Source organism: Loxodonta africana, chromosome 9 (genome assembly GCF_030014295.1).
Source record: "Loxodonta africana isolate mLoxAfr1 chromosome 9, mLoxAfr1.hap2, whole genome shotgun sequence".
Lineage (NCBI taxonomy): Eukaryota > Metazoa > Chordata > Mammalia > Proboscidea > Elephantidae > Loxodonta > Loxodonta africana.
In genome coordinates, this window is record NC_087350.1 from 67,942,165 (window position 1) to 67,969,930 (window position 27,766).

General features: G+C 42.4%; 1 protein-coding gene across 2 annotated transcripts in view; it reads left to right on the forward strand.

The window, feature by feature from the left end:
* The window catches only part of EPB41L4B (erythrocyte membrane protein band 4.1 like 4B), a 163,579-nt gene that overhangs the window by 114,394 nt on the left and 21,419 nt on the right, over positions 1 to 27,766 (forward strand). For both annotated transcript variants that reach the window (XM_064291627.1, XM_064291626.1), the window contains exons 16-20: positions 6,159 to 6,382; positions 8,148 to 8,266; positions 13,284 to 13,409; positions 15,890 to 15,957; positions 19,046 to 19,144. In XM_064291627.1, the coding sequence (XP_064147697.1) occupies positions 6,159 to 6,382; positions 8,148 to 8,266; positions 13,284 to 13,409; positions 15,890 to 15,957; positions 19,046 to 19,144 (636 nt within the window). The remainder of the gene's footprint in view (positions 1 to 6,158; positions 6,383 to 8,147; positions 8,267 to 13,283; positions 13,410 to 15,889; positions 15,958 to 19,045; positions 19,145 to 27,766) is intronic.

The following is a 27,766-nucleotide window of genomic DNA, read 5'->3' on the forward strand; positions in this document are numbered from 1 at the left end:
AACACACTTTGATTGAGCACCATGTGTTTGACAGGCTAGGGTCCCAGGGTCAGGGAGGGGAGAGGCTCTGGTTGGAAGTATGTGCAATATTTGGCAGGGCTGGAGGGGTTCCCAACCTCACTGGTTCTACAGAGCCCTGCCCACACCTAATACAATCAATAAAGTCCCGTATGACACAGGCCGCAATAGGAGTATAACTTCACTGGAGTTGGAGGTAGTATGGGGGTGGTGCCTTCCCCTGAGAAAAGGAAAGAGAAGAAATTCGATCCAGTTCCATTTCTCATTTTATATTTACTAACAGGATAAGTTGCCCTCTCTAAGCCCCGGTATAACGTGAGGCATCATCAGCTTCCTTGCAGGATAAATGTGAAAATTAAATGTTACAGTGCCTAGCATAGTCCTTCATCTGCACCAGATTTCTCCTCAACTCATGGAAGCAGAGAGGCTGAAGCCTACAGAGCCCTCCTCCATTGCCCACTCTGAAAACCAGGGTTTGTGATCTCTAGAATGGCAGAAGCCTCATGAGCCTCGGGCTCTGTTAATTGTTCACACAGATGTGCTCATCCCCTGAACCTTAGCCTAAATGCTCTGAGGCTCAATAGGCTGTTGGGTGCTGCTGGAACCTCTGGGGTGGGCTTTGACCTTCTCAGAGGAACCATGAACGGGGCAGATGCACAACTCTAGTGGGCACCTTTACATTGTAAAAAAAAAAAAAAAAATTGTAGTCCATGTAAATGGCACCTCCTGGAGCTCTGTGGGGAGCAATTCGTGAGGCATTGCCTGTAGTTTCCTTAATCATACACTTCTTGTAAGCCTTGGGAAAACCCATGAATTAAAATCTTCATGGTAGTCCAGTCTGAATGAGCTGAGAAAGCTCCCAGGTGAGTCCACTGCCTGCTTAGGAACTTTTGCTCTTTTAGAAACACTTGCCCCGACAAGGTTCCTGGGTCCAGCTTCAGGTGATTTCTCTGCCCATTTGTCTCTTTCTCAATCTCTGTCTTAAGTGGCTGTAAGATGCAAATCACACATGCATACTTTATTTGGCATGTTTTAAATGCAATTTATCACTCCCTGAATCTATTTTTCTTTCTTGTTTAACTCTTCATTCTTGGGTTCCTTGAAATTAAAAAAAAAAAAAAAAAATTCACTTTTACTTGGAAAGACAAGGACATACCACTGCTTCCTTCTCAGTTAGTCGCAGACATTACTAATCAATCATAGCACTCTTTCCTCCTGAGCTCAGCATAACCTCAGAATCCTCAATCTTGCACTCCAAGCAGAGAGTGAGAATCAACTGGAGTTAGCAAGGGAGGTCATATTTCTTCACCAACCCTAAGAAACTCTTTGAAAGCTTCCTGACTCCACCTCCAGCCCTGATTGGACACCAGATTTCTGCTATAGGACATTTCCTCTGGATGCTCATTCTCACACTCAGTGTAACCCATCTGAAGCTCAATCATAATTTTCTCTCCTCAAAGCGGCCCTCAATCGCCACCTTTTTGTTCTGTTCATGACATGGCATTTGCCTGGTCCTCCAGGCTAAAATATTTGTAGTGTTTTACTCCTCCATGTCCCCATGTCCTCCCCTTCTCAAATGCAACCAATACCCCCATCCTATCTCTCTCTCCCTTCCAGTGTGTTCTGACTCATCCCATTCCTGTCTAGACAATTACAGTGCCCACTCTGACCTTTGCTGGGCTGGCAGCAGTGTGGAAGAAGGGCAGGGTGGAAGACTAGCCTTAATTCGTGAAGCCCTCCTCAGTCCTCCCAAGCAGAAGGGAGTTTGCTCTGCTCTGAACTCTCAGTCTCTGTACCTCCTTAGAGACAGATACTATTTTCAAAATATTTGAGAGAGTAAAATGATGGTTAAGAGCATAGGCTTTGGAGTCAGCAGAGCTGTTGTCAAATCCCAGCTCCACAACTTCCTTGGGCAGATGTGTTTATTCATACACCCATCCATCCACTTTTTCGTCAATCAACTATTATGGAGCACCTACTGTGTACCAAGCATAGGTTTCTATGTCTATAAAATGGGATATTTTCTACATCTATAAAATGGGATATTTATGTAAAATAGCTGGCACAGTGTCTGAAACAGCGGGTACTTGATAAATAATTGGGGGAAGGATGCTTCTCAGATCTGGAGGTACTCCCAGAGATCGCCTAACCCGCCTCATGTTACGGATGAGGAAACTGAGGCCCAGGGTGACTGCCCAAAGTTCCATAATAAGTTTGAGGTAGAACTAAGACTAGAACCCAGATGTTTCAACTCCAACTTGGTGCACTTTCCACTGCCCCTGAGGAGAATGGGTATGCTTGTTGATGTTTTAGGTTGGAGAAGTGAGGATGGAATCATGGTCCCTAGAAGCCAAAATTGCACCTTCTTCAACATCCTTACACACACACACACACACACACACACACGCACGGTGTAAGATTATCCATGAGCAGAGTCTCTGGGAAGCAGCTAGTGTGGGTGACAGAAGCTCCAGATCTTGGGGTGATGTGGGATCAACCAGTGCAGTTTCATTCAGAATGTGTGCTGCATGTCTGAGAGGCCTCCTCCATACCTCTTCCCTCTCCCGCCAAAGGACAGACCTGTAAGCCCTACTCACGTTACTACAGAAATATCCCAGAGGGCTGCACACCCCACTCTATTCCCACCCTCCGCCCCCGCCCAGTCCAGGGCCCACCCTCAGTCTCCTAATGGTTCTTGTTTCCAGTATCTCTCCTACCGGTCTGTCATCCACACAGCACTCAAAATGAACTTCCTAAAATGTAACTCCAATCTTGTCACGCCCTTTCCTAAACCCTTTCTGTGGCATGTTGTTGCCCCCAAGCTGACCTGGCTCACATAACCCTTCATAACAAGCTGCAGCTTTTCTTCCTAGCCTCTTCCCACCTCACTCACTCTTCTGCAGCTATCCTGCTCTTTCAGCCGCCATTCCTTTGCTCATATTATTCTTTAGGACTGTAATAGGGGTTTCTACTTCTTCCACCTGAAAAAAAAAACCCACGAAAAAACAGTAATAAAATACACTTCCTCTGATTTAGAGCATGTGGTTACAAATGGGAGAAATCTAATTACCTTAATCAATCAATCAAAGAATTGATTAGCCCTTCTAACTGAAAAGGTCAGTAGTAGTACCAGTTTCGGGAGTCCCTGGGTGGTGCAAACAGTGGAGTGCTCAGCTACTAACCAAAAGGTTGGCAGTTTGAATCCACCCAGAGGATAGATTGCCTTGGTGATCTACTTCTGAAAGGTCACAGCCATTAAAAACCTGTGGAACACAGTTCTACTCTGAAACATATAGGGTCACCATGAGTTGAAATCGTCTCTATGGCAACTGGCTTTTAACTGGTTGTACCAGCTTCAGGCATTGCTGGAACCAAGGGCTCAAATTATACCAGTAGGATTTTTTTTTTTTCTCTCTCCATTTACCTTCAATCTCTGCTCAACTTGTCTTTTGTGTTTGTGTGTGTGTGTGTGTGTGTGTGTGTGTGTGTGTGTATTGACATCATTCTTTGAGATGAAATCTTTGTGTCTAGGAAGATGGTCACAAGTAGCCTCAACTTATATTATCCTTACAGCCAGGGCTGATTTGTCCATTAGGCACAATAGGTCCAGTTTCTTGGACTCACAGTACTTTTGAGGGCCCATGACAATGTTTTTATATCTTTTAAAATCAGAAGGAAAAAAGAACTTTTAGTTGAAAAAAAAAAAGGTTTAATATATAATACTAATATATTCATCTTCATACCAATACAATCATATAATACTATATTTAATTTCTTTTATGGAGGAAGGGATGAAGGCAAAAGTGCCTAGGACCCTACTTACAGCTGAATATAAAAAATGAAGAGAGATCCCTTATCTCAGTTTCCATGTGTCACACCTTGGGGAATGCTGATTGGATCACATCCTGGAACACATCACTCTCGGAGGACTCTGGCTGGCCTTGAGTCTCAGGCTCAGCCCTAAGGGGATGTTCCTCACATCATCCTCATATAAACCCAAGGAATGGGGTTTCCTATAAGAAAGAGGCTTTTGTTTTAAGAATATTCACCAAAACTTTACTATCTCCCCCAAATGTTCCCTCCCTTATGACACCTTTCCCCAGGAGAATTAGTTATCATCCTCTTCTCTGCCCCCTTAGCGGTTCTAGTGGGATTCTAACTGACTGTATCACAGAGCCTCTGGATCTTTCCTACACTGAGTGTCAGCTCCTGGAGGGCAGAACCATGGAATGGACAGTAGAGATCTGGGCTATAAGAACAGGCAGAAAGAGGTGTTAACTGCCTGAGGGTGTGAAAAGGAGACGTTTGATCTGGGTCTGAAAGGCTGGAAGTCTTCCTGGAGGAAGGGGCATTTCAGTTGGATTGAAGGATAAGGAAGGACTCCAGGAATTATATCAGGTGGACACTTGAGACTGTGTTGGCATCTCCCGTCTGGAGGGGGGATGGGAGGATAGAGAGAGTTGGAAGCTGGCAAAATTGTCACGAAAGGAGAGACTGGAAGGGCTGACTCATTAGGGGGAGAGCAAGTGGGAGTATGGAGTAAGGTGTATATAAACTTATATGTGACAGTCTGACTTGATTTGTAAACGTTCACTTGAAGCTCAATAAACGTTAATAAATATTAAAAAAAAAAATGAGGAAGGACTCCAGGGAGCGGGGTGGGTGGGGCGGGCAGAGAGGGAACCACCAGGATGGGAAGGAGTTGGGGTGTAGCAGATGAGGCTAAAATGAGGATGGAACAATATCATGGAGGGCTATGAGTACCACATGAAGAAATTTGGATTTTATCCTGCAAGCCAGGGCTCTTAATCTGGGTCTGTAGAGGGACTGTAGAGGGCCTGAAATTGTTGTGAAATGTTCTCTCGCAGTGCAGCCTTCTGCAGAGAAAGTCCATGGTTCTAATCAGATTTCCAGAGGGGTTTCTGTCTGCAAAGTGGTGAAGAACCACTCATAATAGAGATGTGGTCAAGGCACTTGAGGGAGGAGTGCCAAGCTCCAATGCGTCACTAGAACACTGCTCTGTGGAGGATGGACAGGAGAGAATAGAGGCAGGGAGACCTGTTAGGAATCTGTTAGAAGGTGGGAGACCACGTGGACTTCACGTAGGGCAATGTTGGTAAAAACGGAGAAGAGCAATTGGAATGAAAAGATACTGTAGCAGTAAAGTTAACAGGCCCTTTCTTCATGTTGGAGTTGGTGGAGACGAAGAGAAAGTACCTTTAAAGCTTCTAGTTTGTTTCATAATTTTGTCACAGGATAGTTAATGAATCTTTTTTTTTTTTTTAATCCTCCCATTTAGAGAATGCTTTTAAAAGCGTTAAGAATTTATAAAGACACTGCCCTCTAGAAATTTTCCTCAGATCTCTAGAGAGCAGCCTCGGTTCCGAATACGTAGTCTTATCTTGTATGTTTAAGAGAACGATCCAGACACAACAAGCAACTGCAGTTGTTGGTGCACAAGAAGGCCCGACCTGGCTATTTCATCTCTTTCTACAATTGACCAAAAACAATTTTTTTTAGGCCAACAATTATTTAGCTTCCCTCCTTCTAGTGCAAGAAACTGTATGCTGAATTGCTAGTTCAACAGCTAAACCATAAAATAGTCATTGTGTGCATATTAAGTTTCTTTCAAGTATAAAGCAAATTCCAATTTCTATTTACTTATTGTGACGGTATTACTAAACAGTATTACTAAGCAAGGATGTGAACTTTTGTTATACTGTGTATAGTGTATGTATTGTACTTTATCTGTGAAAACTGGGAACTGGAATCCCTGGTGCTGTAGTAGTTAAGAGCTAAGGCTGCTAACCAAAAGGTCGGCAGCTCACATCCACTAGGCAGGTGCTCCTTGCAAACTGTATGGGGGCAGTTCTTTAAATTATATTTTCATGCGTTCTGTTGGGGACAGAGCACATTTTTTGGAAGTAACAGATGTTTGTTTTAGAACTGAAGGCAACTTAATGAATCAAAATTCCGGCCAAGGAAAAAAATTTTTTCATCAAGGAAAGCTGTTTATAAATGTAAACAAAATCACATTTAAAATAAAGTAATTCTGACACCCCCCACCCCCCAAAAAAAGCAGACGCAGCTATTTCAGGGCAGTTTGCTTTTCTAAATCCTGACTTTGTCACCCTGCACAGCTACCCGCTCCCTTCCCCAGTGCTCAGCAGCTCCGACCGGCTGCCTTTTGGCATCGAGGAGAATGGGGGCACACCATTCACCGCCAAAGCACAAGGAAGGCATCACCACCACCACCACCACCACCACCAGCACCAGCACCACCCAAACTATGGCCTCACACTGACCCTGGAGACCAAAGAGGGGCCTTTGAGGTCCCCAGGCTCCAGCAGTAAGTCCATGACAAGTGAGTAGAGGTGGAGAGGGCAGGGAGAGGATGGTGGGAGTGATGCTGTAGAACATGGGTGGCTTCCCTAGGTCCTCAAGACAGGCTCTTAGTGCAGTGTATCACTGTGGTCATAGCGTTGGGTGACCATGTTTAGGCAAGGGCGGACTAGGGCCTTGTGCATTTAGGCACATTTCAAGATTATGGTTTACTGGTTCATTCTGATTTCATTGCATAGTAACAATTCTCTCTCCACCTCATTCCTTAGCAGTTCTCTGCTTGTGCAATACCCATCCCAGGCTCAAGCAGTGGAAAGTGGAAAGAGGGGCATGAAGTAGCTGGAATTTCTACTTTCCTAATTACAGAAAAACCTATGCTACCCCGTTTCTGATGTTTCCACCTCTGAAAGCAAGGTGATGTTGGGTCGAGCCAGTCTGCTCACTGATACAGGTCCCAGTGAGAGAAAGACAAAAAGTGTAGAGTAAGCAATTAGAACCGTATTTAGCAATATGACTACAATTTTATATCTGCTAAAGCTAATAAAAAATATGGCCTTGGATTTTATATGTCTGTTATTTTCTTTTTCTAGAAATTCACTTTTATTATATTTTACAAAAGAATTAGCCTGCGATGAATTGGGGAGGGGGGGAAGAGCTTGTTCTTTATCACATATGGTTTGAAAAGTATTGAGGTAGAGGCAAGAAGCTCTTGCCTCTAGTTCTCACTCTTGAGCCAAGTCCCCTCCTCAATCTTTGGTTCTCTCATCTATGAATTGGGGCATAGTTGGTGAGTTGATGTCCAAGGAACCCTCTTGGTCTGACGTTCATCAGTCTGTGAACTGGTGAAATAGGATGGGCCATTCAGCCTTCACCTGTAGACCCTAGGGAACAATTCTGGCTGGCTGAGCTGGGAGTTGGAGCTCAGCAGCCACTTGGTGTTCATCACTGTCCACACTGGCTTTGCCCTGGTCCATGCCTCCTCATTGTGTACCTGGATAACTGTAACAGCCTCCTAAGGGGCCCCTCATCCAGCTCAATCTCCACATTGTGCAGCCAAAGTGATAGCTCTAAAAGCATATCTGACCTGATTGCTTTCTTACCTTAAAACCTTTCCATGGTTCTTCGCTGGCCCAAGCTAAAGCCCACTGTCTGAGCACGACCACACACAGACCTTGAAGCCTGGCCCCTGTGCCAAGGTCGGCCAAGGTCTCTGGCCTTCCCCACTCCTCACCACAGCCAGGACTACTCGGCTCTTACCAATGCTGGGCCATGTTCCAGCTCTGCCCCTTGCCCCTGCTCTTCCCTGTGTCTAGAATGTTTTTTCTCCATCCTAGTGAACTCTTATACATCCTTCAGGAGATAGTGCAAATGTTATCTCTTCAGTGGAGATTTCCTTAACATTCCTTCCCCATTTTGGGCTTCAGAGTGCCTTCACTCTTACTCCTGGAACAATTAAGCATAACTTAAAAAAAAAAACAAAAAAAAAAGCTAGAGTATTTTATTAATAATTTATTGTCAGTAATAAAAATAGGCAAATGGCAGTTTTCAGTGAAGTGACTTGCTTCAGGACCACCCAGCTCATGCAGGGGCGGGGGAGTTAGGCATCGAAACTGTGACCTTAGATGTTCTCACACCCATCAGCTGGTGCACACGCAAGGGATTCAAGCTGTGGAGGAGGAGGCCAGCAGAAACAGTACTGGGGGTTGAGCTCTGGCAAGTGTCCTTTATCACCTACATCTATCTGTCCTTTCAACCTTTCTTATTATTCCCTCTGGCTACATTTTTAGAACTGAGTCCAGGAGCACCTGCCCTGTTCAGTGATGCAGCTGCCCACCTAAAGAAGCTGGAGCTGGAAACAGTGAAGGCTGCTGGACCCTGGCCTGCTCTGCACATCAACATAAACAAGGTGCCCAGGGCCTGGGGACTCTGCTGGGAACATGGACTTGGTGCTTATGTCAACATTTGCTTGCCTCCTAAACCATGTGCATTTGCTTTGGAAGGGTTTCTACTCAATCTTTTCTGAAATTTCTGCTCAGGGTGTGTTTTATAAGCAAGATGTTCACTTGCATTTTTTGGGGGGGGTGGTGAATTATAGACCAGGACTTGCTGTCAGTGCTGAGGCCCATAAGCGGATTCTGTCTGTGAGTAGTCTCTCTCGTTCTACACTGAAAGCTTCATGAGGGTAGCATCCACTCTTGTCTTTCCACCTTTATCCCTCTAGCGCCTTAGGACAGTACCTGATGCATAGTAGATGTTCAGTAACTGTTTGCTGATGGCAGGAAGGAGGGACTGAAGTAAGGAGGGAGGGAGGGACAGGGGTGAAGCCAAGTTCCCTTTTGGCTAGACCTGTTCTTAGATCCAAAAGGGCAGCCCTATAAAAGCCATGATTTATCTTAGAACTATAGAGTGTCACTGCTGGGTTGGTTCTGTCATTTCCTCCAATGACTTTCTCAAGGTCATACAGCAGGGCCTGAGTCCTTGGGCCCCTGCTTCTTGGTCCAGTGCTTTTTGCTCTCCAACATGTTTCTCTGTCTTCTTCACCAGGGTTTCTCAACCTCATCACTAGTGACATTTTGGATCCTATACTTCCTTGTTGTGGGGGCTGTCTTATGGATTGTGGTATGTTTAGCAGCATCCCTTAGATATACCCCCATCCAGTTGTGACAACCAAAAATGTCTCCGGACATTGCTAAATGTCCCCTGGGGAGCAAAATCACCCTAGTTGTGAACCACTGTTGGACATCTATTTTAATTTTATAAAGGAATAGTCTTTTTCATTGATAGTTTATATCACCCACTCTAATGCTTAATTTTGCCCCTTTCTAAGACAGAATATGAAGACTTTGGAAGAACTGGCTAGGGAAGCTCCCCTTCATTACCTGTGCTGGTGAGCACGGGAAGCTTGTACTTCCTCCCTGGGCCACTCCTCCACTCTAGGCAGCCCTCTGGGCCTACAAGGATTTTTTAGAAGACCCTCACTTCCTCATTACACTCATCCCCATCCTTCACTGCAGTAGAGCTCAGGAGGGCTACCTGAAGTCCCTTTGATCACTAATAGGCCCCAACTTCAGGCTTAACCTTCAAGGTCTTACTCACCCCCTGTTTCCCAGCTAGAAAGAATCCCTCCCCCTGGGGTGCCACTTATATTCATTTAATCAGCAAATCTCTCTTGAGCAAATCTGTATTTGATGCAGGGGATTCGACTCAATACATCATGTGCTCTTAGATGGGTCTTTCTCTTAACCTCTTGGTGTTCAACTTTTCTTCTGCAATACCCATGATAAGTGATTTTATCAGGGGCTTACTCAGCATTTGACAAAATTCAAAAATAGTTTGCAAGGAAGTACAGCACATAGTGCAGCAGAGAACTCGCAAGCTGTATAGTCATTTGTGATAGTGAGACTCTTGGTGGAACATTGACAATAGTTGCTCGCCCTGGGTTAAGGCATAGCTGGTTATTGAGCATTTTCCTGAAGCTCAAACTCTAACTCCCCTCCTATCTGCATCAGTAAGCAAGTTAGCTAGAGTGATGTGGTTATACAGGTAACCTTGACTTTGTCCTAACACATAAGCAAAGTATATTACTTCAAACTACCATTCTTTATCATAAATAAAAAAGTGATTGCAACAGACCTCACAACTTATCATGACACAACAACTGGAAAGCCACTGGCTTGGGTGACTTTGGAAGTTTTTTCTAGCCCCAACGCTCTGGAATCCTCTGAATCTTGTAGGGTTTGGGTAATTTCCTATTTTTGGTTTAATGGTGAGCAGTTGTTTTCATTGTTCAGTTCCAAAGTTGTACCCAAAATTATCACAGGAATTTAAATCTCATCAGATTTCAAATCTATAAATAATTTGTGTAAACAATTTAAATGGGTATCTGATCATTTCTTTATTCCCAAATGACATTCCCAAGCAGATGAACTATTTCCCACTATAAAAATATAAAGGCCCAATTTTCAGTCATTTGTATTTTTTGAAATCTGTATTTCCATATTAAACCATGACGTATCTTTCAGCAATTCAAATGGATTATATGTAAAATACAAAATACGGTCATATGAAATAGAGAAAGCACAATCACCTCAGAGCCATCCTCCAGGCTGGGTTATGCTTCTGTAACCCAGCCAGGTCTTTGTCTCCCAGAGAGACATCTTCTATACAAACAAATCCACATAACCATGCACAGATTTTCCAAGATTTAGATTGGCCTTTGCCTGAGTCAATTTGTAATTCATAGAGCTAAATATTACTGCTTTGTCCAGATCTAATAGGGACAAGCCAGTTTCAATTTCATGTCCAAAAGCAGTTTAGGGTTACTAAATTCAAAGGGAAAATCAATGCTGAATTCTCATTCTTTTCTTTTTTTAGCAGCATTCAATTAAAAAAAAAAATAGGCCTTTGCTGTCAGGATAACTGTATCCCCTTAAGCAATTGTCAGAAACCTCAAATGGGCTTTAGAACCAATTTAATTCCTATATCCCAGTATATCATTCTGAAAAGTAAATTTAATTAAAAAGTTAACTCTTTACACAGCAAGGAAAACACCCATTCAAATATTAAATGTCTTAATGGAACTGCATTTGTAAATACAGGATAAATTCTTCTAAAGCTATATCATAAACCTCATCTTTCAAAATAAATAAGTTACTTATTTGCCTGAAGGAGAATGCTTAAATCCCATAGGATAATGAATTGAGTCAAATGAGCCAGTTTTCTTTATACCATTTCCCTTTGTGGCTCAGGATCATTGTTGTTGTTGGGAGCCGTACAGTCAATTTTTGACTCATAGTGCCCCATGTGACAGAGTAGAACTGCCCCATAGGGTTTTCTAGGCTGTAATCTCTATGGGAGCAGATCGCCAGGTCTTTATCCTACAGAGCTGCTTGGTAGGTTTGAACCACCAACCTTTTGGTTAGCAGCCAAGCACTTAATCGTTGCACCACCAGGGCTCCTTTCAGGATCATTAGTGTCCTCCTATCCGATGCTCTTTTCTTATTTATGTTTATTTTCCTAACCATCTTCACAATCTTAATGAAGAAGGAAACCGAAACTCTGAGAGATTAAGTGGAGCCAGTGTGGCTGAGTGATGAAGAGCTCTGGCTTTGGTGTCAACGAGCCCTGGTGTGAATTTTGGCTCTTCTGCTTACTTTCTGTGTGACCTTGGGCAAGTGACTTACCATCTCTCTGCTTGGTTTTTCTCATCTATAAAGTGGGCATAATTATACCTACCTCCAAATAGTTAGTTAAATGAGAGGATTCGATGAGACGTGTATATGAAATGCTCAGTCAATGCCTGGCTCATAATAAGCACTCAGTAAATGTTAGCTATCTTTTTCTTTATGGGCCTTATTTTACTTTTTATCATCCCCATCTTTTTTTTTTTTTTTTTTTAATGGTGCTGGTAGGGGAGAGAGCTGAGATTCAAATCCAGGTCTTTGTCTCTGCTTATCATTACGTGAAATTGCTGAGCTCTGCTTACTCTACCAAATGCTTCTCTATGTATTTGGAGGTCCTACTGGGAAAATGTATACTATGTTCTCTTTACTTTATTAAATGATGTCAGCCAGCCAGTTGTCCTGTACTTCCTCTAAGACTTTTATAATATCCCTGCTGTGTGTACCAAGGTGCTCAACAGGACTGTTGAGTTAGTGAACAAGGTTAAGTTTGGACTTGCAGAACTTGAGACCTTTAGAAGATTTTATTCTTGTCCTGGTACATTGTGGCTAAGTTGTATTTAGTCCTGATATCACTCAATTGACTTTTAGCAATCATAGGCTTTTATATCTTTTTTATTAAACACGTATCTCTTCTACCAGTAACTGTATAGCATCATCATCTTCTTCAGTAGCAATTTATTGAGCACCAACTATTTGCCAAGCACCATATTAGCACTGGGATATGCAATGACCACAGTAGGCATGATTAACAATGAGACATTATTTCCCTATGTGTGGTATGGGTGCAACCAAGGATGATTTCAGGTTGTATGCATAAATGAGTATTTTTTATTTTAATAATCATATAATTATTATAATTTGGTATAATAAATATAATAGTTATCAAGCCCATGATTCAAAGATATTATTTTAGGACACAGTTAAAATAGGTAGTGTCAGAGTAATTCACACTAGCAAGATCACATGAATTATAAGTTCATACTGAGTTATGTATGGGAGATGGCAAAAATAGTACTGAATTATTGAATTCTGAAACACTCTACAATGAAGTAACGTAGATATAAATTCCTCACTGTTGAGAATCACAGTTTTCAGCAGGATCTATTGTACAAATACCAGTAAATATTTTCTACTCTTTCCCTTGGCCCAACAAGTCACAGGATTAAATCTTTGTATGAGAGAGGTAGCCAAAAAAACCAATTGCTGTGGAGTTGACTTCAATTCATGGTGACCTCATGTGTGTCATTGTGTCAGAAGTATATCCCCAGGCCTTTCTTCTGAACGATCGCTAGGTGGACTCAAACCTCCAACCTTTCGGTTAGCAGTTGAGTGTGCTAACCATCTGCACCACCCAGGACTCTGTAAGAGTCAGCAGGTATGGTGAAAAGAGCGCTGTACTAGGGTCTAGGAAACTTGAAGCTTGAGTCCTGGTTCTGCTACTTGTTCTAGCTGCATGACTCGGGAAAACCACCTCATCTCTTTGAACCTTTGCCTCATTTGTTGTGTAGTGGCCTTAACGAAGCATGCTCTCCCTGCTTCACTGGAGAAAGAGATGATGTGCGTGTATATCTTTCACAGGTAGTAAAACACTGGGACAAATGGAAGGAGGAGGTGATATACTTGTGTGTGTTTTTAGGTCTGTGTGTGATTCACAGTTGTGATTGTTTGGAAAAGTTACTTCACGTGTTTTCTTTTTTTTCTTTGTTTACAACCTGTTGCATGTATTTTGGTTTGTCACAGGCTGAAGAAAAGAAAGTCTCTGAGAAGACTCTTCAGACCCCACTTTTGCCTTCCCCTGTTGCTGACCATGTGAAGTGTAATATTTTGAAAGCCCAGTTGGAGAATGCTTCCAGAGCGAATGCCCAGGTGTGTGGAGCACATGCCTTTCTTTGATGTCACTTTGCAGGATTTCCTCGATGCTACATAGAAGCAAGAGGCACTCCAGGGCTGGGATGCTGGGTCAGTCAGATCCAGTCAGGAGACAGGAGCCACACCTGCTGTTAGAACAGAGATTTTAATATAAAGAATTATCAAAACCAAAACCAGTTGCCGTCGAGTCGATTCCAGCTCATGGCGACTCCATGTGCGTCAGGGTAGAACTGAGCTCCACAGGGTTTTCAGTGGACGATTTTTCAGAAGTAGAGTGCCAGGCCTTTCTTCTGAGGTGTCTCTGAGTGGACTTGAACCGCCAACCTTTTGGTTAGCAGCCAAGCATGCTAACCATTTGCACCACCCAGGAACAAAGAATTATTAACTAGTATACAATTATAAATTGGAGACTTGGTGGCACAGTGGTTAAGAGCTACAGCTACAAACCAAAAGGTGGGCAGTTCAAATCTATCAGTGGCTCCTTGGAAGCCCTATGGGGCAGTTCTACTCTGTCTTATAGGGGCACTATGAGTTGGAATTGACTCGACAGCAACAGGTTTGGTTTTTGGTGAAGGCAGTGGTTTTCAAACCTGAATGTGCATAAAAGTCACCCAGAATGCTGGGCCCTAGCCCCAGGGATTCAGTAAGCCAGGGTGGGACTTGTTTTGGTTTCTAACAAGCTCACAGCACCACACTTTGAGTAACACTAAGGTACCAGAGGCAGGAACTGCAGGAAGCACCTACTAACCCACCCACCCATCAGTTGTAGGGCTGAGAGAAGACAGTTTGGAAGTTTAAAGGAGAAGTTACATGGAGAAACTCAGATTTCTGTGAAGGGGTGGTCACTGCTCAGCCAGTGCCAATGTTTCTGAGCTTGGAGGATTAGCCCCTCAGAAATAGGATCCAGACTCTGAGAAGAGGGTGCCGGCTGGCTGACGCTGATATTTCTGAGCTAGAACAGCTACTGCTCAGGTGGAATAGTGAGACTGGAGTGACTCCCAGGAACCAGAAGCAGATGGCGAAGAGCAAGTTCCTCTCCCACTAGTGCCCCCTATGGAGAGAACATATCACGAGGCCCTAAACTAAACCAAACTGATTCTGGCTCACAGCGATCCTATAGGACAGGCTAGGACAGCCCCACAGAGCTTCCAAGGAGTGCCTGGTGGATTCGAACTGCAGCTGTAGCACTTAACCATTACACCACCACGGTTGCCATCACGAGGCCCTAGGAAAGCAGAAATGAGATTTGCAGGGTCCCAGTCGCAGCAGAGTATTGAAGGGTGAATTGAGAGTGCTCAGCTGCTAACCAAAAGGTCAGAGGTTGGAACTCATCAGCTGTTTAGCCACTCCGCGGGAGAAAAGATGCAGCAGTTGGCTTTTATCACAATGAGTTGAACTCAACAGGAATGAACTTTTTGGCAATCTTTACTAAAGCAGACTGCCACTTTTTTTTCCCACTGAGCAGCTGGTGTGTTCAAACCAACGACCTTTTGATTAGTAGATCAGCACTTAACCAGGGCTCTTTTGACTATCTGCTAAACCCAAAAACCAAACCCATTGTGGTTGAGTTGATTCCTTCTCCTAGCGTCCCTATTGGACAGGGTAGAACTGCCCCATAGGGTTCCCCAGGAGTGGCTGGTGGATTTGAACTGCAAACCGTTTGGTTAGCAGGCGAGCTCTCAACCATTGTGCCTCCAGGGCTCCAGACTCTCTGCTACTGACTCTAAAAGAGGCTTTGATCAGGAAGCAGGGCTGGACTCATATCTGGACAACCCTGGCAGGCTAATAATGTGAAACCCTCCAGCCAATATCCTTGAAATATTTGCTAAGCGTGTATTTTAGAGCAGAGCCTGAGCTCTGTGTGTTTGTGGTGGGTGTGAGGGCCACAGGCTGCTCCATCTCCCACTGACACCAGTATGGGTTCAGTTGGCCTGGCCAGTTGAGTAGGTGTCTCCTCCTTCCCCACCATTCTTTGTGGCACTTGCCAAAGTGGGAGGACACGCCTCTATCAAAGTCATATGACGAAATTCCTCCTAGCCTTGTTAAGCTGTTGTGAAAGCACAGATTCTAAATTCCTTTGTAAACTCTAAGTCCCGTATGAGCATAGAGCTGATTATTATTCCTGATCTAAAATGGGGGTGGGGGCTTAAACTGTGGGGTTGGCTTTTCCCACACCATCTCCTTCTCACTCATGTATGAGCTGGCACATAGCAGGTCCTCAGTAAAAGTAAGGATGTGAGAAGTGATTCCATTTGAGTGATTAAGTCTTAATCCCCGAGATGAGGAATGACTCAAGAAAACATTTGTTAACTTGTGTAAATATACCAGAGCAGGGTTTGTTACTGACTGGGGACTTGATGAGCTGCCTCTTTAGTCCATCTTCACGTTTCTGTGAACTTTTGAATGTAGGAGACTTGAAAGCATTTTTGCATGCCGAGATGTTCAGGTTTGACTAACCTGATGGTTTTCTTTAACAGGTCGGAAAAGAGGAATCAACGTTTGTAAATATCAGTAAAAAATCCAGTCTTCAGGACACTAACGTAAGGTCTGTTACTTCTTGTTTGAATGGGGAAACGATACTGTTTGCATCATCAATATTATCCTTGAAACACTATACATGAGGACATTTGCTAATAAAATCAGGGAGGAAAAATAAAACTGAGAAATTCTGAGCCTGAATAAGGAGAAAAAAACTGGCTTAAATAAGTTTTCTTTTAAGCATCAAAAATGCTGGTTATTCTCTGTGTTGATAGTGGTTAAGTGCAACGGCCGCTCACCAAAACATTGGCTGTTCGAATCCACCAACTGCTCCTTGGAAACTCTATGGGGGCAGTTCTACTCTGTCCTATAGGGTTGCTATGAGTCAGAGATGACTCGATGGCAATGGGTTGGCAACGGGTCTCAAGCTTGTAGATATGACTTTGTCATTTCCCTGCTTAAAGTCCTTTCAAGGGTCCACTTTGCTCTCAGAGTGAAGTCCAGAGCACAGGAGGCCCTTTGTGACCCAGCCTCTGCTTACCACTCCAGCTCAGCTTATCACTCTTTTCTTCTTGGCTGACTGACATGGCCCTAGAACTGAGCTACTGACCAACACTGGACCAGAAGTGTAACTAAAGTATGGCAGGTAGAGCGTGTGCCCTAGGAGCCGCTTGAAGAGGGGCGCTAATGTGCAGTTTCTATTGGCCAGCACAGTTTCCATCCCCAGCGGTGAGAGATCATTCACAAGTTAAAACTAATTGCCATCGATGCTATTTTCCATAGAGAGGCCCTTGCTGGAACACATGTGTTCTTTGAAGCTTCCAGGCCTCTCCTGCTCCAAACCCAGAGCAAACCATTTCTCCCCCGATCTCACAGATGGCAGGAATGCTTCCCCAAGTAAAACAATTCAGACTGTGGATTCCTGTTGCCACTTCAGCAGGAATCTGAGACCACTGCATCAGAGTCTGTTGTTAAAAATGCAGATTCTTAACTCCTACTCCAGAACTTTTAGATTTTTGAGGTGAGGCTGAGGATGGTGACAGGAATTGTCATTTCAGCAAGCACCCCAGGTGATCTAAGAACCACTCCGTGGGGAATTCTTTTAACCAGTAACTATTTGCCATAAAGTGGGCTCCAGCTCATGGCGACCCCATGTGTATCAGAATAGAAGTGTGCTACATAGGGTTCCCAAGGGCTGACTGTTCAGAAGTAGATCACCAGGCCTTTCTTCCAAGGTACCTCTGGGTGGACTCCAACCACCAACCTTTCAGTTAGCAGCTGAGCAGTTAACCATTTGTACCACCCAGGGACTGGGGAATTCTTATACTGGATAGTAAATATAAAAACAAACATTTCTCCATATTACCTTATGATTCCTAAACCCATGTTTTTGTTAGATATTTATCTTGCTTCAGAGACACATACGCGTTTTCAAAAATTTAATTCATTTCTTTCCAGCCCAGCCCACTCCACTGGGTTTCCAATCTCGGTTAATAATGGTGTTATTGTCTACCCGTTACAGAAGCCTGTGACTTGGGAGTCCTTGACTTTCCTTTACCTCACACCAGATCTAACTGGTCACCAAGTCTTGCCACTTTGACTTCCATTTTATCCCTCATGTCCACTTTCTCCTCCTCACGACCACAATCCCTTTAGACCTCAGGCCCTCAACATCTCTCTCGTGTATTACTATTGCAGGAGTCTCCTGATGTGCTCCTGGCCTCTTTTCACCAGTGTCCTCTTTATTGCTCCAAGGACCTTTCTGAAATGCAAGTCTGACTGTGCCACTTGTTTGCTTAAAGTCTTTAGTGACTGCCATTGCTCTCAGTGTCAACTCCTGAGCCCAGTGCCTGAGGCCCCCTCATGACCTGGCCCATTCTTTCCGCCAGTCACAATCCTCTGCTTTTTTGCTGGGACCTCACCCTTCAGCAGTTCAAGCCTACCCTTGTGTTCTCCAGGTCTCCATTCTGTCTCCCATCTTGATGGTCTTTCCTCTCTGGTTAAGTGCAAACTCCTCTGTGAAGCTTTCTCAGTACCAGCCATTCCACCCAAGCAAAGTTGTGTGCTCCATGCTAGACTGAGCTCTCAGGGACCATGTTCAGTTCACCCTGGGGGCCCAGCTTGTAGAAATCATGAACCTAGAATACATTGACTCCAATCACTTATCTGCTCATTCATGTGTTCACGCAACAAATTTTATTAGGCACTGGTCATGGCTGATCACCATGTTAGACACTAAACTCGTTACTGTAGAGTGGGTTCTGACCCACAGCAACCCTAGAGTACAGAGGAGAACTGCTCCATAGGGTTTGAACAGAGTGGCTGGTGGATTTGAACTGCAAACCTTTTGGTTAGCGGCTATATCACTTAACCACTGTGCTACCAGGGCTCCATGTTAGGCACTAGTAGAAGAGAAAATGGGGACCCACAAGAGTTAATGTACTTGCCAGAGGTCCCTTGCTGAGGATTTCAACTTGTTTTGTTGTCCTTTTGGTCCCAAAGGATAATTACTGATTTTTTTAGTGAAATGAGCCATGACCACTACAAAAAATATATTAACCTTCTCCTTAAAATACTATTTTGAGTAGGGCCCATGTGTGGTTATCTGGTATAATTTCTTGAGGAAATTTTAAAGTGAAACAATCTTTAATATTTCACATGTATGTAGAATTAAATGTTTTAGGGCAAGTCTTAAAAGTCTTCCGATGATGCATTTTTCACAGTAAATACCCTATGGTCCTTTTTCTTTTCTTTTTAAAATATATCCTGTGTTGTATTTAAAATATCATAGCTACCAGATTACTTGAAAGTAAAAACGGTTATCCATAGGTTTCTCTTCACTCTTTTTATTGGCAAAATTTGGTTCTGAACCAGATCCTGATGTTACAGGGAGGTGTTTTGGGCAGGGAAATTTTTTTCTGTACCTTAATGATGTTCAGCTCTCTACTTGCTATGTTTTCTTTCCTATGATTTTTGTTTTTGGATTTTCTATAGTATTTATTTTTATATTTAATATGTAGAGTGGAAGGGAGGAAAATGGATTTCTTGTCTATCATCGCTATTAAGGTATAAATTATCTGAGAAAGCAGTTCCCGTGGCCAAAACAAGTCATAAATATTTTTTGTTGATTTTTTTTTTCTTTTTAATATCTATAGAAGTCCCATTCCTATACGTGTGGAAACTACCCAACCAGCTGTGGAAAAGCCGGAAATCAAGGCTCCCAGAGTGAGGAAGTTAACAAGACAATACAGTTTGTGAGTTCTGTAGTACAAGTTTTTCAATTACGAGAACAAAGGCAATGCTAAGTGTTCGGTCATAAATGCTTTTTAGCCCCTCATACGGAATCCACTGGGTTTTTTTTTTTTTTTTTTTTACCTTTCCTAGAAAGCCATCCCCAAAATTCAGTTTATTTCCAATTTAGGTCGTAATGGAACTAGACCTTTCTCCCTGAAAATAGTACATATTTGGGATATGTGTTAATTATCTATTGCTAAGTAGCAAATTACTGCAAAACTTAGAGGCTTAAGACAGCACACATTAAATACCTCACAGATTCTGTGGGTCAGGAGGCCTGGGCACGGCTTAGCTGGGTCTCTATGTCTCTCACAAGGCTGAAGTCACGGTGTTGGCCAGGGCTGTGGTCTTATCTGAAGCGCACTCAGGTAGTGGTTGACAGGATTCAGTGACTGGAGGGCTGGTGACTGAGGATATTGGTTTCTTACTGACGGTTGGTGCTTTCAGTTTATTGCCATGTGGGTCTTTCCAGCTTTCTTTTTTAAAAATAATTTTTTTGTGGACTAAATTATATATAAAGGAGCCTTGGTGATACAATGTTTATCAGCTGCTACCCGAAATGTTGGTGGTTCAATCCCGTCAGCAGCTCCATGGATGACAGAAGTGGCAGTCTGCTGTCTAAAGATTCCAGCCTCAGAAACCTTATGGGGTAGTTCTACTCTGTCCTATAGGCTGCCTGTGAGTCAGAATCGACTCGACAGCGCTCAACAACAATAAAATATGTATAACATGAAATTTGCTATTTTAATCATTTTTGACTATACGATAAAGTGGCATTACATTCCCAGTGTTATGCCACCACAATCTATTTCCAAAACTTTTTCATCACCCCAAACAGAAACTATGTACCCATTGAGCAATAACTCTCCATTCTTGTCTCCCCTCTGCCCCTGGTAAACTCTGATCTGCTTTCTGACTGTATGCATTTCTCTATTCTGAGATGTTTTCATGTAAGTGGGGTCATACAATGTTTGTCCTTTTATGTCTGGCTAATTTCACTGAGCATAATTTTTCAAGGTTCATTCATGTTGTAGCATCTATTAGAACTTCATTACCTTTTATGGCTGAATAATATTCCACTGCATGGGTATATAACATTTTGTTTATCCATGTATCTGTTGATGGACACTTGGGTTGTTTCTGTCTTTTGGCTATTGTGACCAATGCTGCAGTGGGCATTGGTGTACCAGTATTTGTCTGAGTCCCTGCTATTAATTCTTTCGGATCTATACTCAGTAGTAGAATTGGTGGGTCGTATGTTAATTTTGTATTTAACTTTTTGAGAAATTTTCTAGCTTTCTTCATCAGAGAAAACGCATGAGAAGAGCCAGAGAGAGTACTAGCAAGATGAAAGTCACAGTCTTTCGTAACCTGATCATGGAAATGACATCCTGTCACTTTGCCGTATTCTGTTCATTAGAAGCAAGTCACTAGGTCCAGCCCACACTCAAGGGAGGTGGGGGGGCGGGAATCACACAAAGTTATGAATATGAGGAGGCGGGGATCTTTGGGAGCCACATCACAGAATTTAGTGAAATGGTAGCATGGTCTGTCACCAGAGCCAAAGCTAATCACAGAGTGGTAATGAGAGCTGTGGGAGGAGTCATACCCCAAAGTGTTCCAGAACCGCCAGGCCCATCCAGTTCTGATCAGTTTAACAAAGTGTCTTGGCTGTCTTGTGCACAGAGCTGTTCTACACAATGTGGGAAAAAGCAAAATGACTTTGGCAATTTCCATCCAAGGACTCACAATTTATTGTATAATCCAAAGGAGACATATGAATGTTGAGTAACAGTGGTGGTAGTAGGAGTAATAAAAAAAAAAAAAAAAAGGAGTAATAGTAGTAGTAATAATCACAATTATGGTTCCTAGTTTCTGACCTCCTCTGTGGGCCAGGCACCATTCCTACATGAATAATTGGTCAAAGAACTACAGGGGGTCTTTGGGCACAATGGAAAGTGTGGTGGCTTTGGAGTCAGAAAAGCCTGTTTGAGACTTGGCTAATTTACAGCCGTAAGCTCTTGGAAAAAATACCTCTCTGAGGCCCTGTTTCTTCATCTGTATAATGGACGAGATAACCCCTACCTCTGAGGGATTATGTAAGGATTAACATGAGATGATGCAGGTAAAGCCCCAGCCAGGGGTCTGGCTATAGGATGAATTAGTTTCCCTTCCTTTCTTCTCTAGAATCTGGAAGCTTCTGACAAAAGGTAGAGTTTAGGGGATACCCAAAGTGTAAAATGTAGGCCATGGAGCGAACTCTAGACGCTCTTCGGACACAAACAGCCTTCTCAGTCCTGCCTCTTGTACCTTATGGAAGGGAGAAGAGACGTAGGAGGGTTTTAAGGGTAGACACACCCCACCTCATAGCCTTAATGGAAACCTCTGAGCAGTACAGCAGCTGTCTTTTCCTAGGAAAGCCAAAGCAAGTAAGGTTCAAATAATTAACAGTCCTAATGATCTCTAGGGGAACAAATGAAACCAGAAAAATCTTTTCCCCTGAGGAGAAAGCTGGCAAGGCTAGCCTCTCCTTTTACACTTTGAAAGTCAAAATGTTATTATCACCCATATGGGATGTGTAATCATGTTGGAAACAATGACTGGCTGATACCTGGCCTGGAAGGAAATAAAATTTAATTAACTCACTAAATTGGCTTTCTCAAGGAAACCATTTTAAAACCCCTAACTTCACATGTGTATTTCTTAAGTGGGCCCAACACATTTTGCTTCAAAAATCAAAGGATGGCAGCACTTTCTCCCTAGTAGAAAATAGCTAAATTAGCGAATGGAATGTTTTCAGCGTTAAGTTTCTGCCCCATAAATAGTTCTTAAATTGTTGTTACCGGTTACCACTTATTTGCTTCTCTCTTGCGCTCTAGATATTGATAAAATTAATGAACATGTGGTCAAGGAATAGGGATGGAAAAACTCAGATTTCCAATTTCCTAAAGATATTTTCTGCATTACAATTTTTGAGATGTGTGTGTAATCCTGGAAATTAGATGGTAATGCAATCACCTGTCCGGCTATGATGGTATTTCTAGTTCCTAGGCTGGGATTGGGTGGATTTGGATTTTAAGGTGCTCTGCCAAGAGCGGAAACCCTGGTGACATAGTGGTTAAGTGCTACGGCTGCTAACCAAAAGTTCAGCAGTTCAAATCTGCCAAGCGCTCCTTGGAAACCCTATGGGGCAGTTCTACTCTGTCCTCTAGGGTTGCTATGAGTTGGAATCGACTTGACAGGAGTCGGTTTGGTTTTTTTTTTTTGGTTCTGCCAAGAGCATCATGATTTTCAGGTGCTCTGAACATTTTCAAACTGCTGTAAACAAAAACTTTAGCCATACTGAATTTCTGTTAGTGGCAGTAGAATCATTTGGAAAAGGATGGTGGTAAAAGTTGTATAATATGATGAATGTAATCAATGTCACCGAATTATACATGTAAAAATTGTTGAATTGGCAAATGTTTTGTTTTGTATATTTTTAGCACATATGCAAACACATGCCAACCCCCCCAAAAAAACAAAAAGTAATTAATCCCCTAGAATTACACCATCAGAAGTAACCAGTGTTCACATGACTATTACTTTAGAAATCTTTCGTTGAATATATATTGTTAAAATAGGAAGCACTAATTTTTAAGAAAGGAATCCTACTATGCATACTATTTTTTAATTATTAAAATATTATTTCTTAAATTTAACAGAAGATAAAGAAACAGGTAAAACTGAAAGACTTGCTGAGTTTTAGATAAATGTTTCTTCATCATAAGATCTAAGTTAAGATACAAGGTCATGAAAACCATTAAAAATTTGGAGTCTTTCTCAGTTTCATACAGTATCAGTTGACTTCCTGCTATGAAAGATGAGCTGCTGTATTTTTTAGTGGGCTTTTATGTAAAATTAATAACGGCTATATTTTTAAGGTTATACTACTTTTTAGTGGGGTAAAAATTATTCTAACCTACTCTTTTACTTAAGTAGCTATGTGATCTTGAGCTAGTCATTTGACCTTTTGCAAGTCATTCAACAATCAGCCACCGAATATCACCAGCTTTTCTGAAAAATGCTGATCATAATACAAGGTTGTCATGGAAATTAAATGGGCTAATGGATGGGTAACTAATCTGACGTGCTTCATCATTGTGCATCCAAAAAGTGGTTTATCTATTGATTTTTTTCACTTACTTGTTCAAACCCCACCTTTTCACCTTGTTAGTAATAAATCCATATTCCTTGTCTTGAGGTTTTCTCCACGTGCAGAATGATCTAAAATCCTCTAGGGCCCTCCTCACTCAGAGCTGTTCATGCTGCAGCTGTATCCTGTGGCCACATTTCCCATGAGGCCCACTGTTGCAGAAAGGCCCTCATTGGGGACCCTACACAGTCGACACTGGTGCCCTCTGGTCACAGGTCTGTTATCTACATACTCAAGCTCAGCCATCGTTTCTAAGTCACAACCCCTGTGCCAGGATGGCCCAGTTCTACATGGAAACCTTTAGGAGGACCGTGTTGAGGGTCCCCAAGACCACCCTTAGGTTTTGAAGCTTCCTTAGAAGGACTCACAGAACTTAAAAAAGCTCTTCTTCTCATGGCCATGATTTATTACAGTGATTAAAATCAGCCAATGAAGAAGGTGTATAGGATGGAGTCCAGGAGAAACCAGGTATAAGCTTCCAAGTATCCTCTCCCAGTGGAGTCATATGGACAGCACTTAATTTTCTCAGCAACAATGTGGGACAAGGGGTACTAAGTATTGCCAAATTGGGAAACTCACCTAAGCCTTGGTGTGCAGGGTTTTTATTGGGTAGTTAGTCACATAGGTATGGAGCACCTCTGTGACCGATCTCATTAGCTACTCAGTCTCCAGCCCTTTAGAGCTCAAACTGATACAGCAGGGCCCAAAGCCCCAGGCATACAAAATCAGGCGTTCACCATAAGTCACTCTGCCAACATCAACTCTCTGTCATGGACCAAGGTCTCAGATAAACAAAGACACTCTTATCAAGCAGAATATTCCAAGGGCTCAGAGATTGTCTCCCAGGGGTCTGTCTCCCAGGACCAGTCCTCTCTTTGCAATATGCAAGGTTTGAGGACCTCAGGTCTGCTGAGCTAACACTTTACTGCATAGGTGGCAATCTGGTTGGCATAAGGGACTAAGGGACTTGTCTTTTTTTAAATTTCAGACATAAAGCAAAACATTTTTTATTGTTTTAAATATACATATAACAAAACATTTGCCATTTCAACATTTTTTACATGTTCAACTCATGGGCATTGTGTTTACCATTTTGTGCAACCATCACTACTATCCATTTCCAAATTTTTTCATCATCATTAATGGAAACTCAGTACCCCTTGAGCAGTAACTCCCTTCTTTCCCCCTCCTGCCCAGCTCTGGTAACCACTAATAAAGTTGGTGTCTATACATTTACCTATTCTAAGTATTGCACGTAAGTGGGATCACACAATATTTGTCCTTTTGTGTCTGATTTATTCAGTATAATGTTTCCAAGGTTCATCCATTTTGTAGCATGTATCAGAACTTCATTTCTCTTTATGACTGAGTAATATTCCATTGTATGTATATACCATATTTTGTTTATCCATGCCTTTGTTGATGGACAATGGGGTTGTTTCCATCTTTTTTTTTTTTTTTAAATATTTTATTTTTTTTCAGTGAAAGTTCAGACAGGAAATTAGATTCTTATTTAATAACTTCTATTTGTATACATATTGTTCAGTGACATTGGTTATGTTCATCACAATATATGCACACTCTCGTTATTTCCATTTGGGTTATTATGTTTCCATTAATGTAGCTTCTGTGTTGCCCCCTAGCCTTCTCATCTTTGGTCTTTGGTTTCATCTAGATGATTATCTTGAGGAGCACAGTACTCACAGGTGATATTATTTATTTTATGGGCCAATTTGACATTTGGCTGAAAGATGACCTCTGAGGGTGGTTTGAGTTCTGAGTTCAAAGAATATCTCACAGATACATGAGGAAATGCCCATGACCATTAGCCATTAGAGAAATGCAAATCAAAGCTACAATGAGATTTCATCTCACTCCAGCAAGGCTGGCATTAATCCAAAAAACACAAAATAATAAATGTTGGAGAGGTTGTGGAGCGACTGGAACACTTATACACAGCTGGTGGGATTGTAAAATGGTACAACCACTTTGGAAATCGATTTGGCACTCCTTAAAAAACTAGAAATAGAACTACCGTATGATCTGGCAATCCCACTCCTTGGAATATATCCAAGAGAAATAAGAGCCTTTACATGAACAGATATATGCACACCCGTGTTCATTGCAGCACTGTTTACAACACCAAAAAAATGGAAGCAACCAAGATGCCCATCAACGGATAAATGGATAAATAAATTATGGTATATTCATACAATGGAATACTATGCATCAATAAAGAACAATGATGAATCCATGAAACATTTCATAACGTGGAGGAATCTGGAAGACATTATGCTGAGTGAAATTAGTCAGCTGCAAAAGGACAGATATTGTATAAGACTGCTATTATAAGAACTCGAAAAATAGGTTAAACAGAGAAGAAAATATTATTTGATAGTTACGAGAGTGGGGAGGGAGGGAGAGAGGGAGAGGAGTTTTCACTAATTAAATAGTAGATAAGAGCTATTTTAGGTGAAGGGAAAGACAACACACAACACAGGAGAGATCAGCACAACTGGACTAAACCAAAAGCAAAGAAGTTCCCTGAATAAACTGAAAGTATCGAAGGCCAGCATTTTAGGGGCGGGGGTTTGGGGACCTTGGTTTCAGGGGATGTCTAAGTCAATTGGCATAATAAAATCTATTAAGAAAATATTCTTCATCCCACTTTGGAGAGTGGCTTCTGGGATCTTAAATGCTAGCAAGTGGCCATCTAAGATGCATCAATTGGTCTCAACCCACCTGGAGCAAAGGAGAATGAAGAACACCAAAGACAAAAGGTAATATGAGCCCAGGAGGCAGAAAGGGCCACATAAACCAGAGACTGTATCAGCCCGAGACCAGAAGAACTAGGTGGTGCACGGCTACAACCAACGACTGCCCTGACAGGGAACACAACAGAGAACCCTTGAGGGAGCAGGAGATTAGTGGGATGCAGACCTCAAATTCTCATAAAAAGACCAGACTTAATGGTCACACTGAGACTAGAGGGACCCCGGAGGTCATGGTCCCCAGACTTTCTGTTAGCCCAAAACAGGAACCATCCCCAAAGGCAACTCTTCAGACAGGGATTGGACTGGACTTTGGGATAGAAAATGATACTGGTAAAGAGTGAGCTTCTTGGATCAAGTAGACACATGAGACTATGTGGGCAGCTCCTATCTGGAGAAAAGATGAGAGGGCAGAGGGGGTCAGAAGCTGGCCCAATGGACACAAAAAGAGTCGAGGGAAGGAGTGTGCTGTCTCATTAGGGGGAGATGTAAACTTTCACTTAAAGCACAACAAAAATGAAAAAAAAAAAAAAGAGTATCTTAGGGTGATAGTCTCAGGGGTTCATCTAGCCTCTACAGATCCAGTTAGGTCTGGCCTTTTTTTAGGAGCTTGAGTTTTGTTCTACATTTTTCTCCCATTCTATCCAGGGCCATCTATTGGGTCTTTAAAGGACTTGTCTTCATTTCTATGAGTTTGAGAGAATGCTGTTGATATTAGGAATGGTGGGTTCACTTCAGCCAAAGATTAAACAGGCCCATAAAACAAAATGAGACTAAAGGGGCACACCAGCCCAGGGGCAAGAACTAGAAGGCAGGAGGAGACAGCAAAACTGGTAATAGGGAACCCAAGGTCAAGAAGGGAGAGTGTTGACATGTCATGGGATTGTTAACCAATGTCGTAAAATAATATGTGTACTAACTGTTTAAAAAGAAGCTGTAAACATTCACCTAACGTACAATAATAAAAATAAAATAAAAAAAAAAAGAGTAGGAGATCGACCCTGAATCTGTTTCCTGGAAACCATTTTTAAACCTTGAACCAAAACTATCCCACAAAGACATTTTTGAACTAAACAACAGTTTAGCTCCATTAATAAAGAATGTTTATCTTGAGCATTGCACTCTTTTAAAGAATTATCTATATGAGATCGAATTGACAACAGTAACCCTAAAGCACAGATGAGAACTTTAGGGGACAGAGAGTCTAAGTTAATGGTTGTGAAGTAATATGGGTAGAGATAGTGAGAACAGTGACACAGTGTGAAGTATGTAACCATTGTCTGTACATGGACTGCACAGGTAAAAACTGTTGAATGGGGGTATGTTTTGTTGCGTATATTTTCATCAAAAATGAATAATGAAATAAAGTATGAGGAGTTGATGGTACTGTCCCACGCCATGCCAGGATGACCTTGGCCTCGGGGATAAGCCCAGGTTGCCAGGCCTGACTTCCTCATGATGACTACCCATCTAGTATCCTTTCTACTTGGGTCATCCCATTCTGTCAATGAGCTTCTAAGACCAGAGCTACTTGGTCCCTTACTCCTCCACTGTCAGGCCAAGAAAGGAGCCATTTCACACTTCACACAGAGCCTCGCATTTACCCTTCAAGGGGA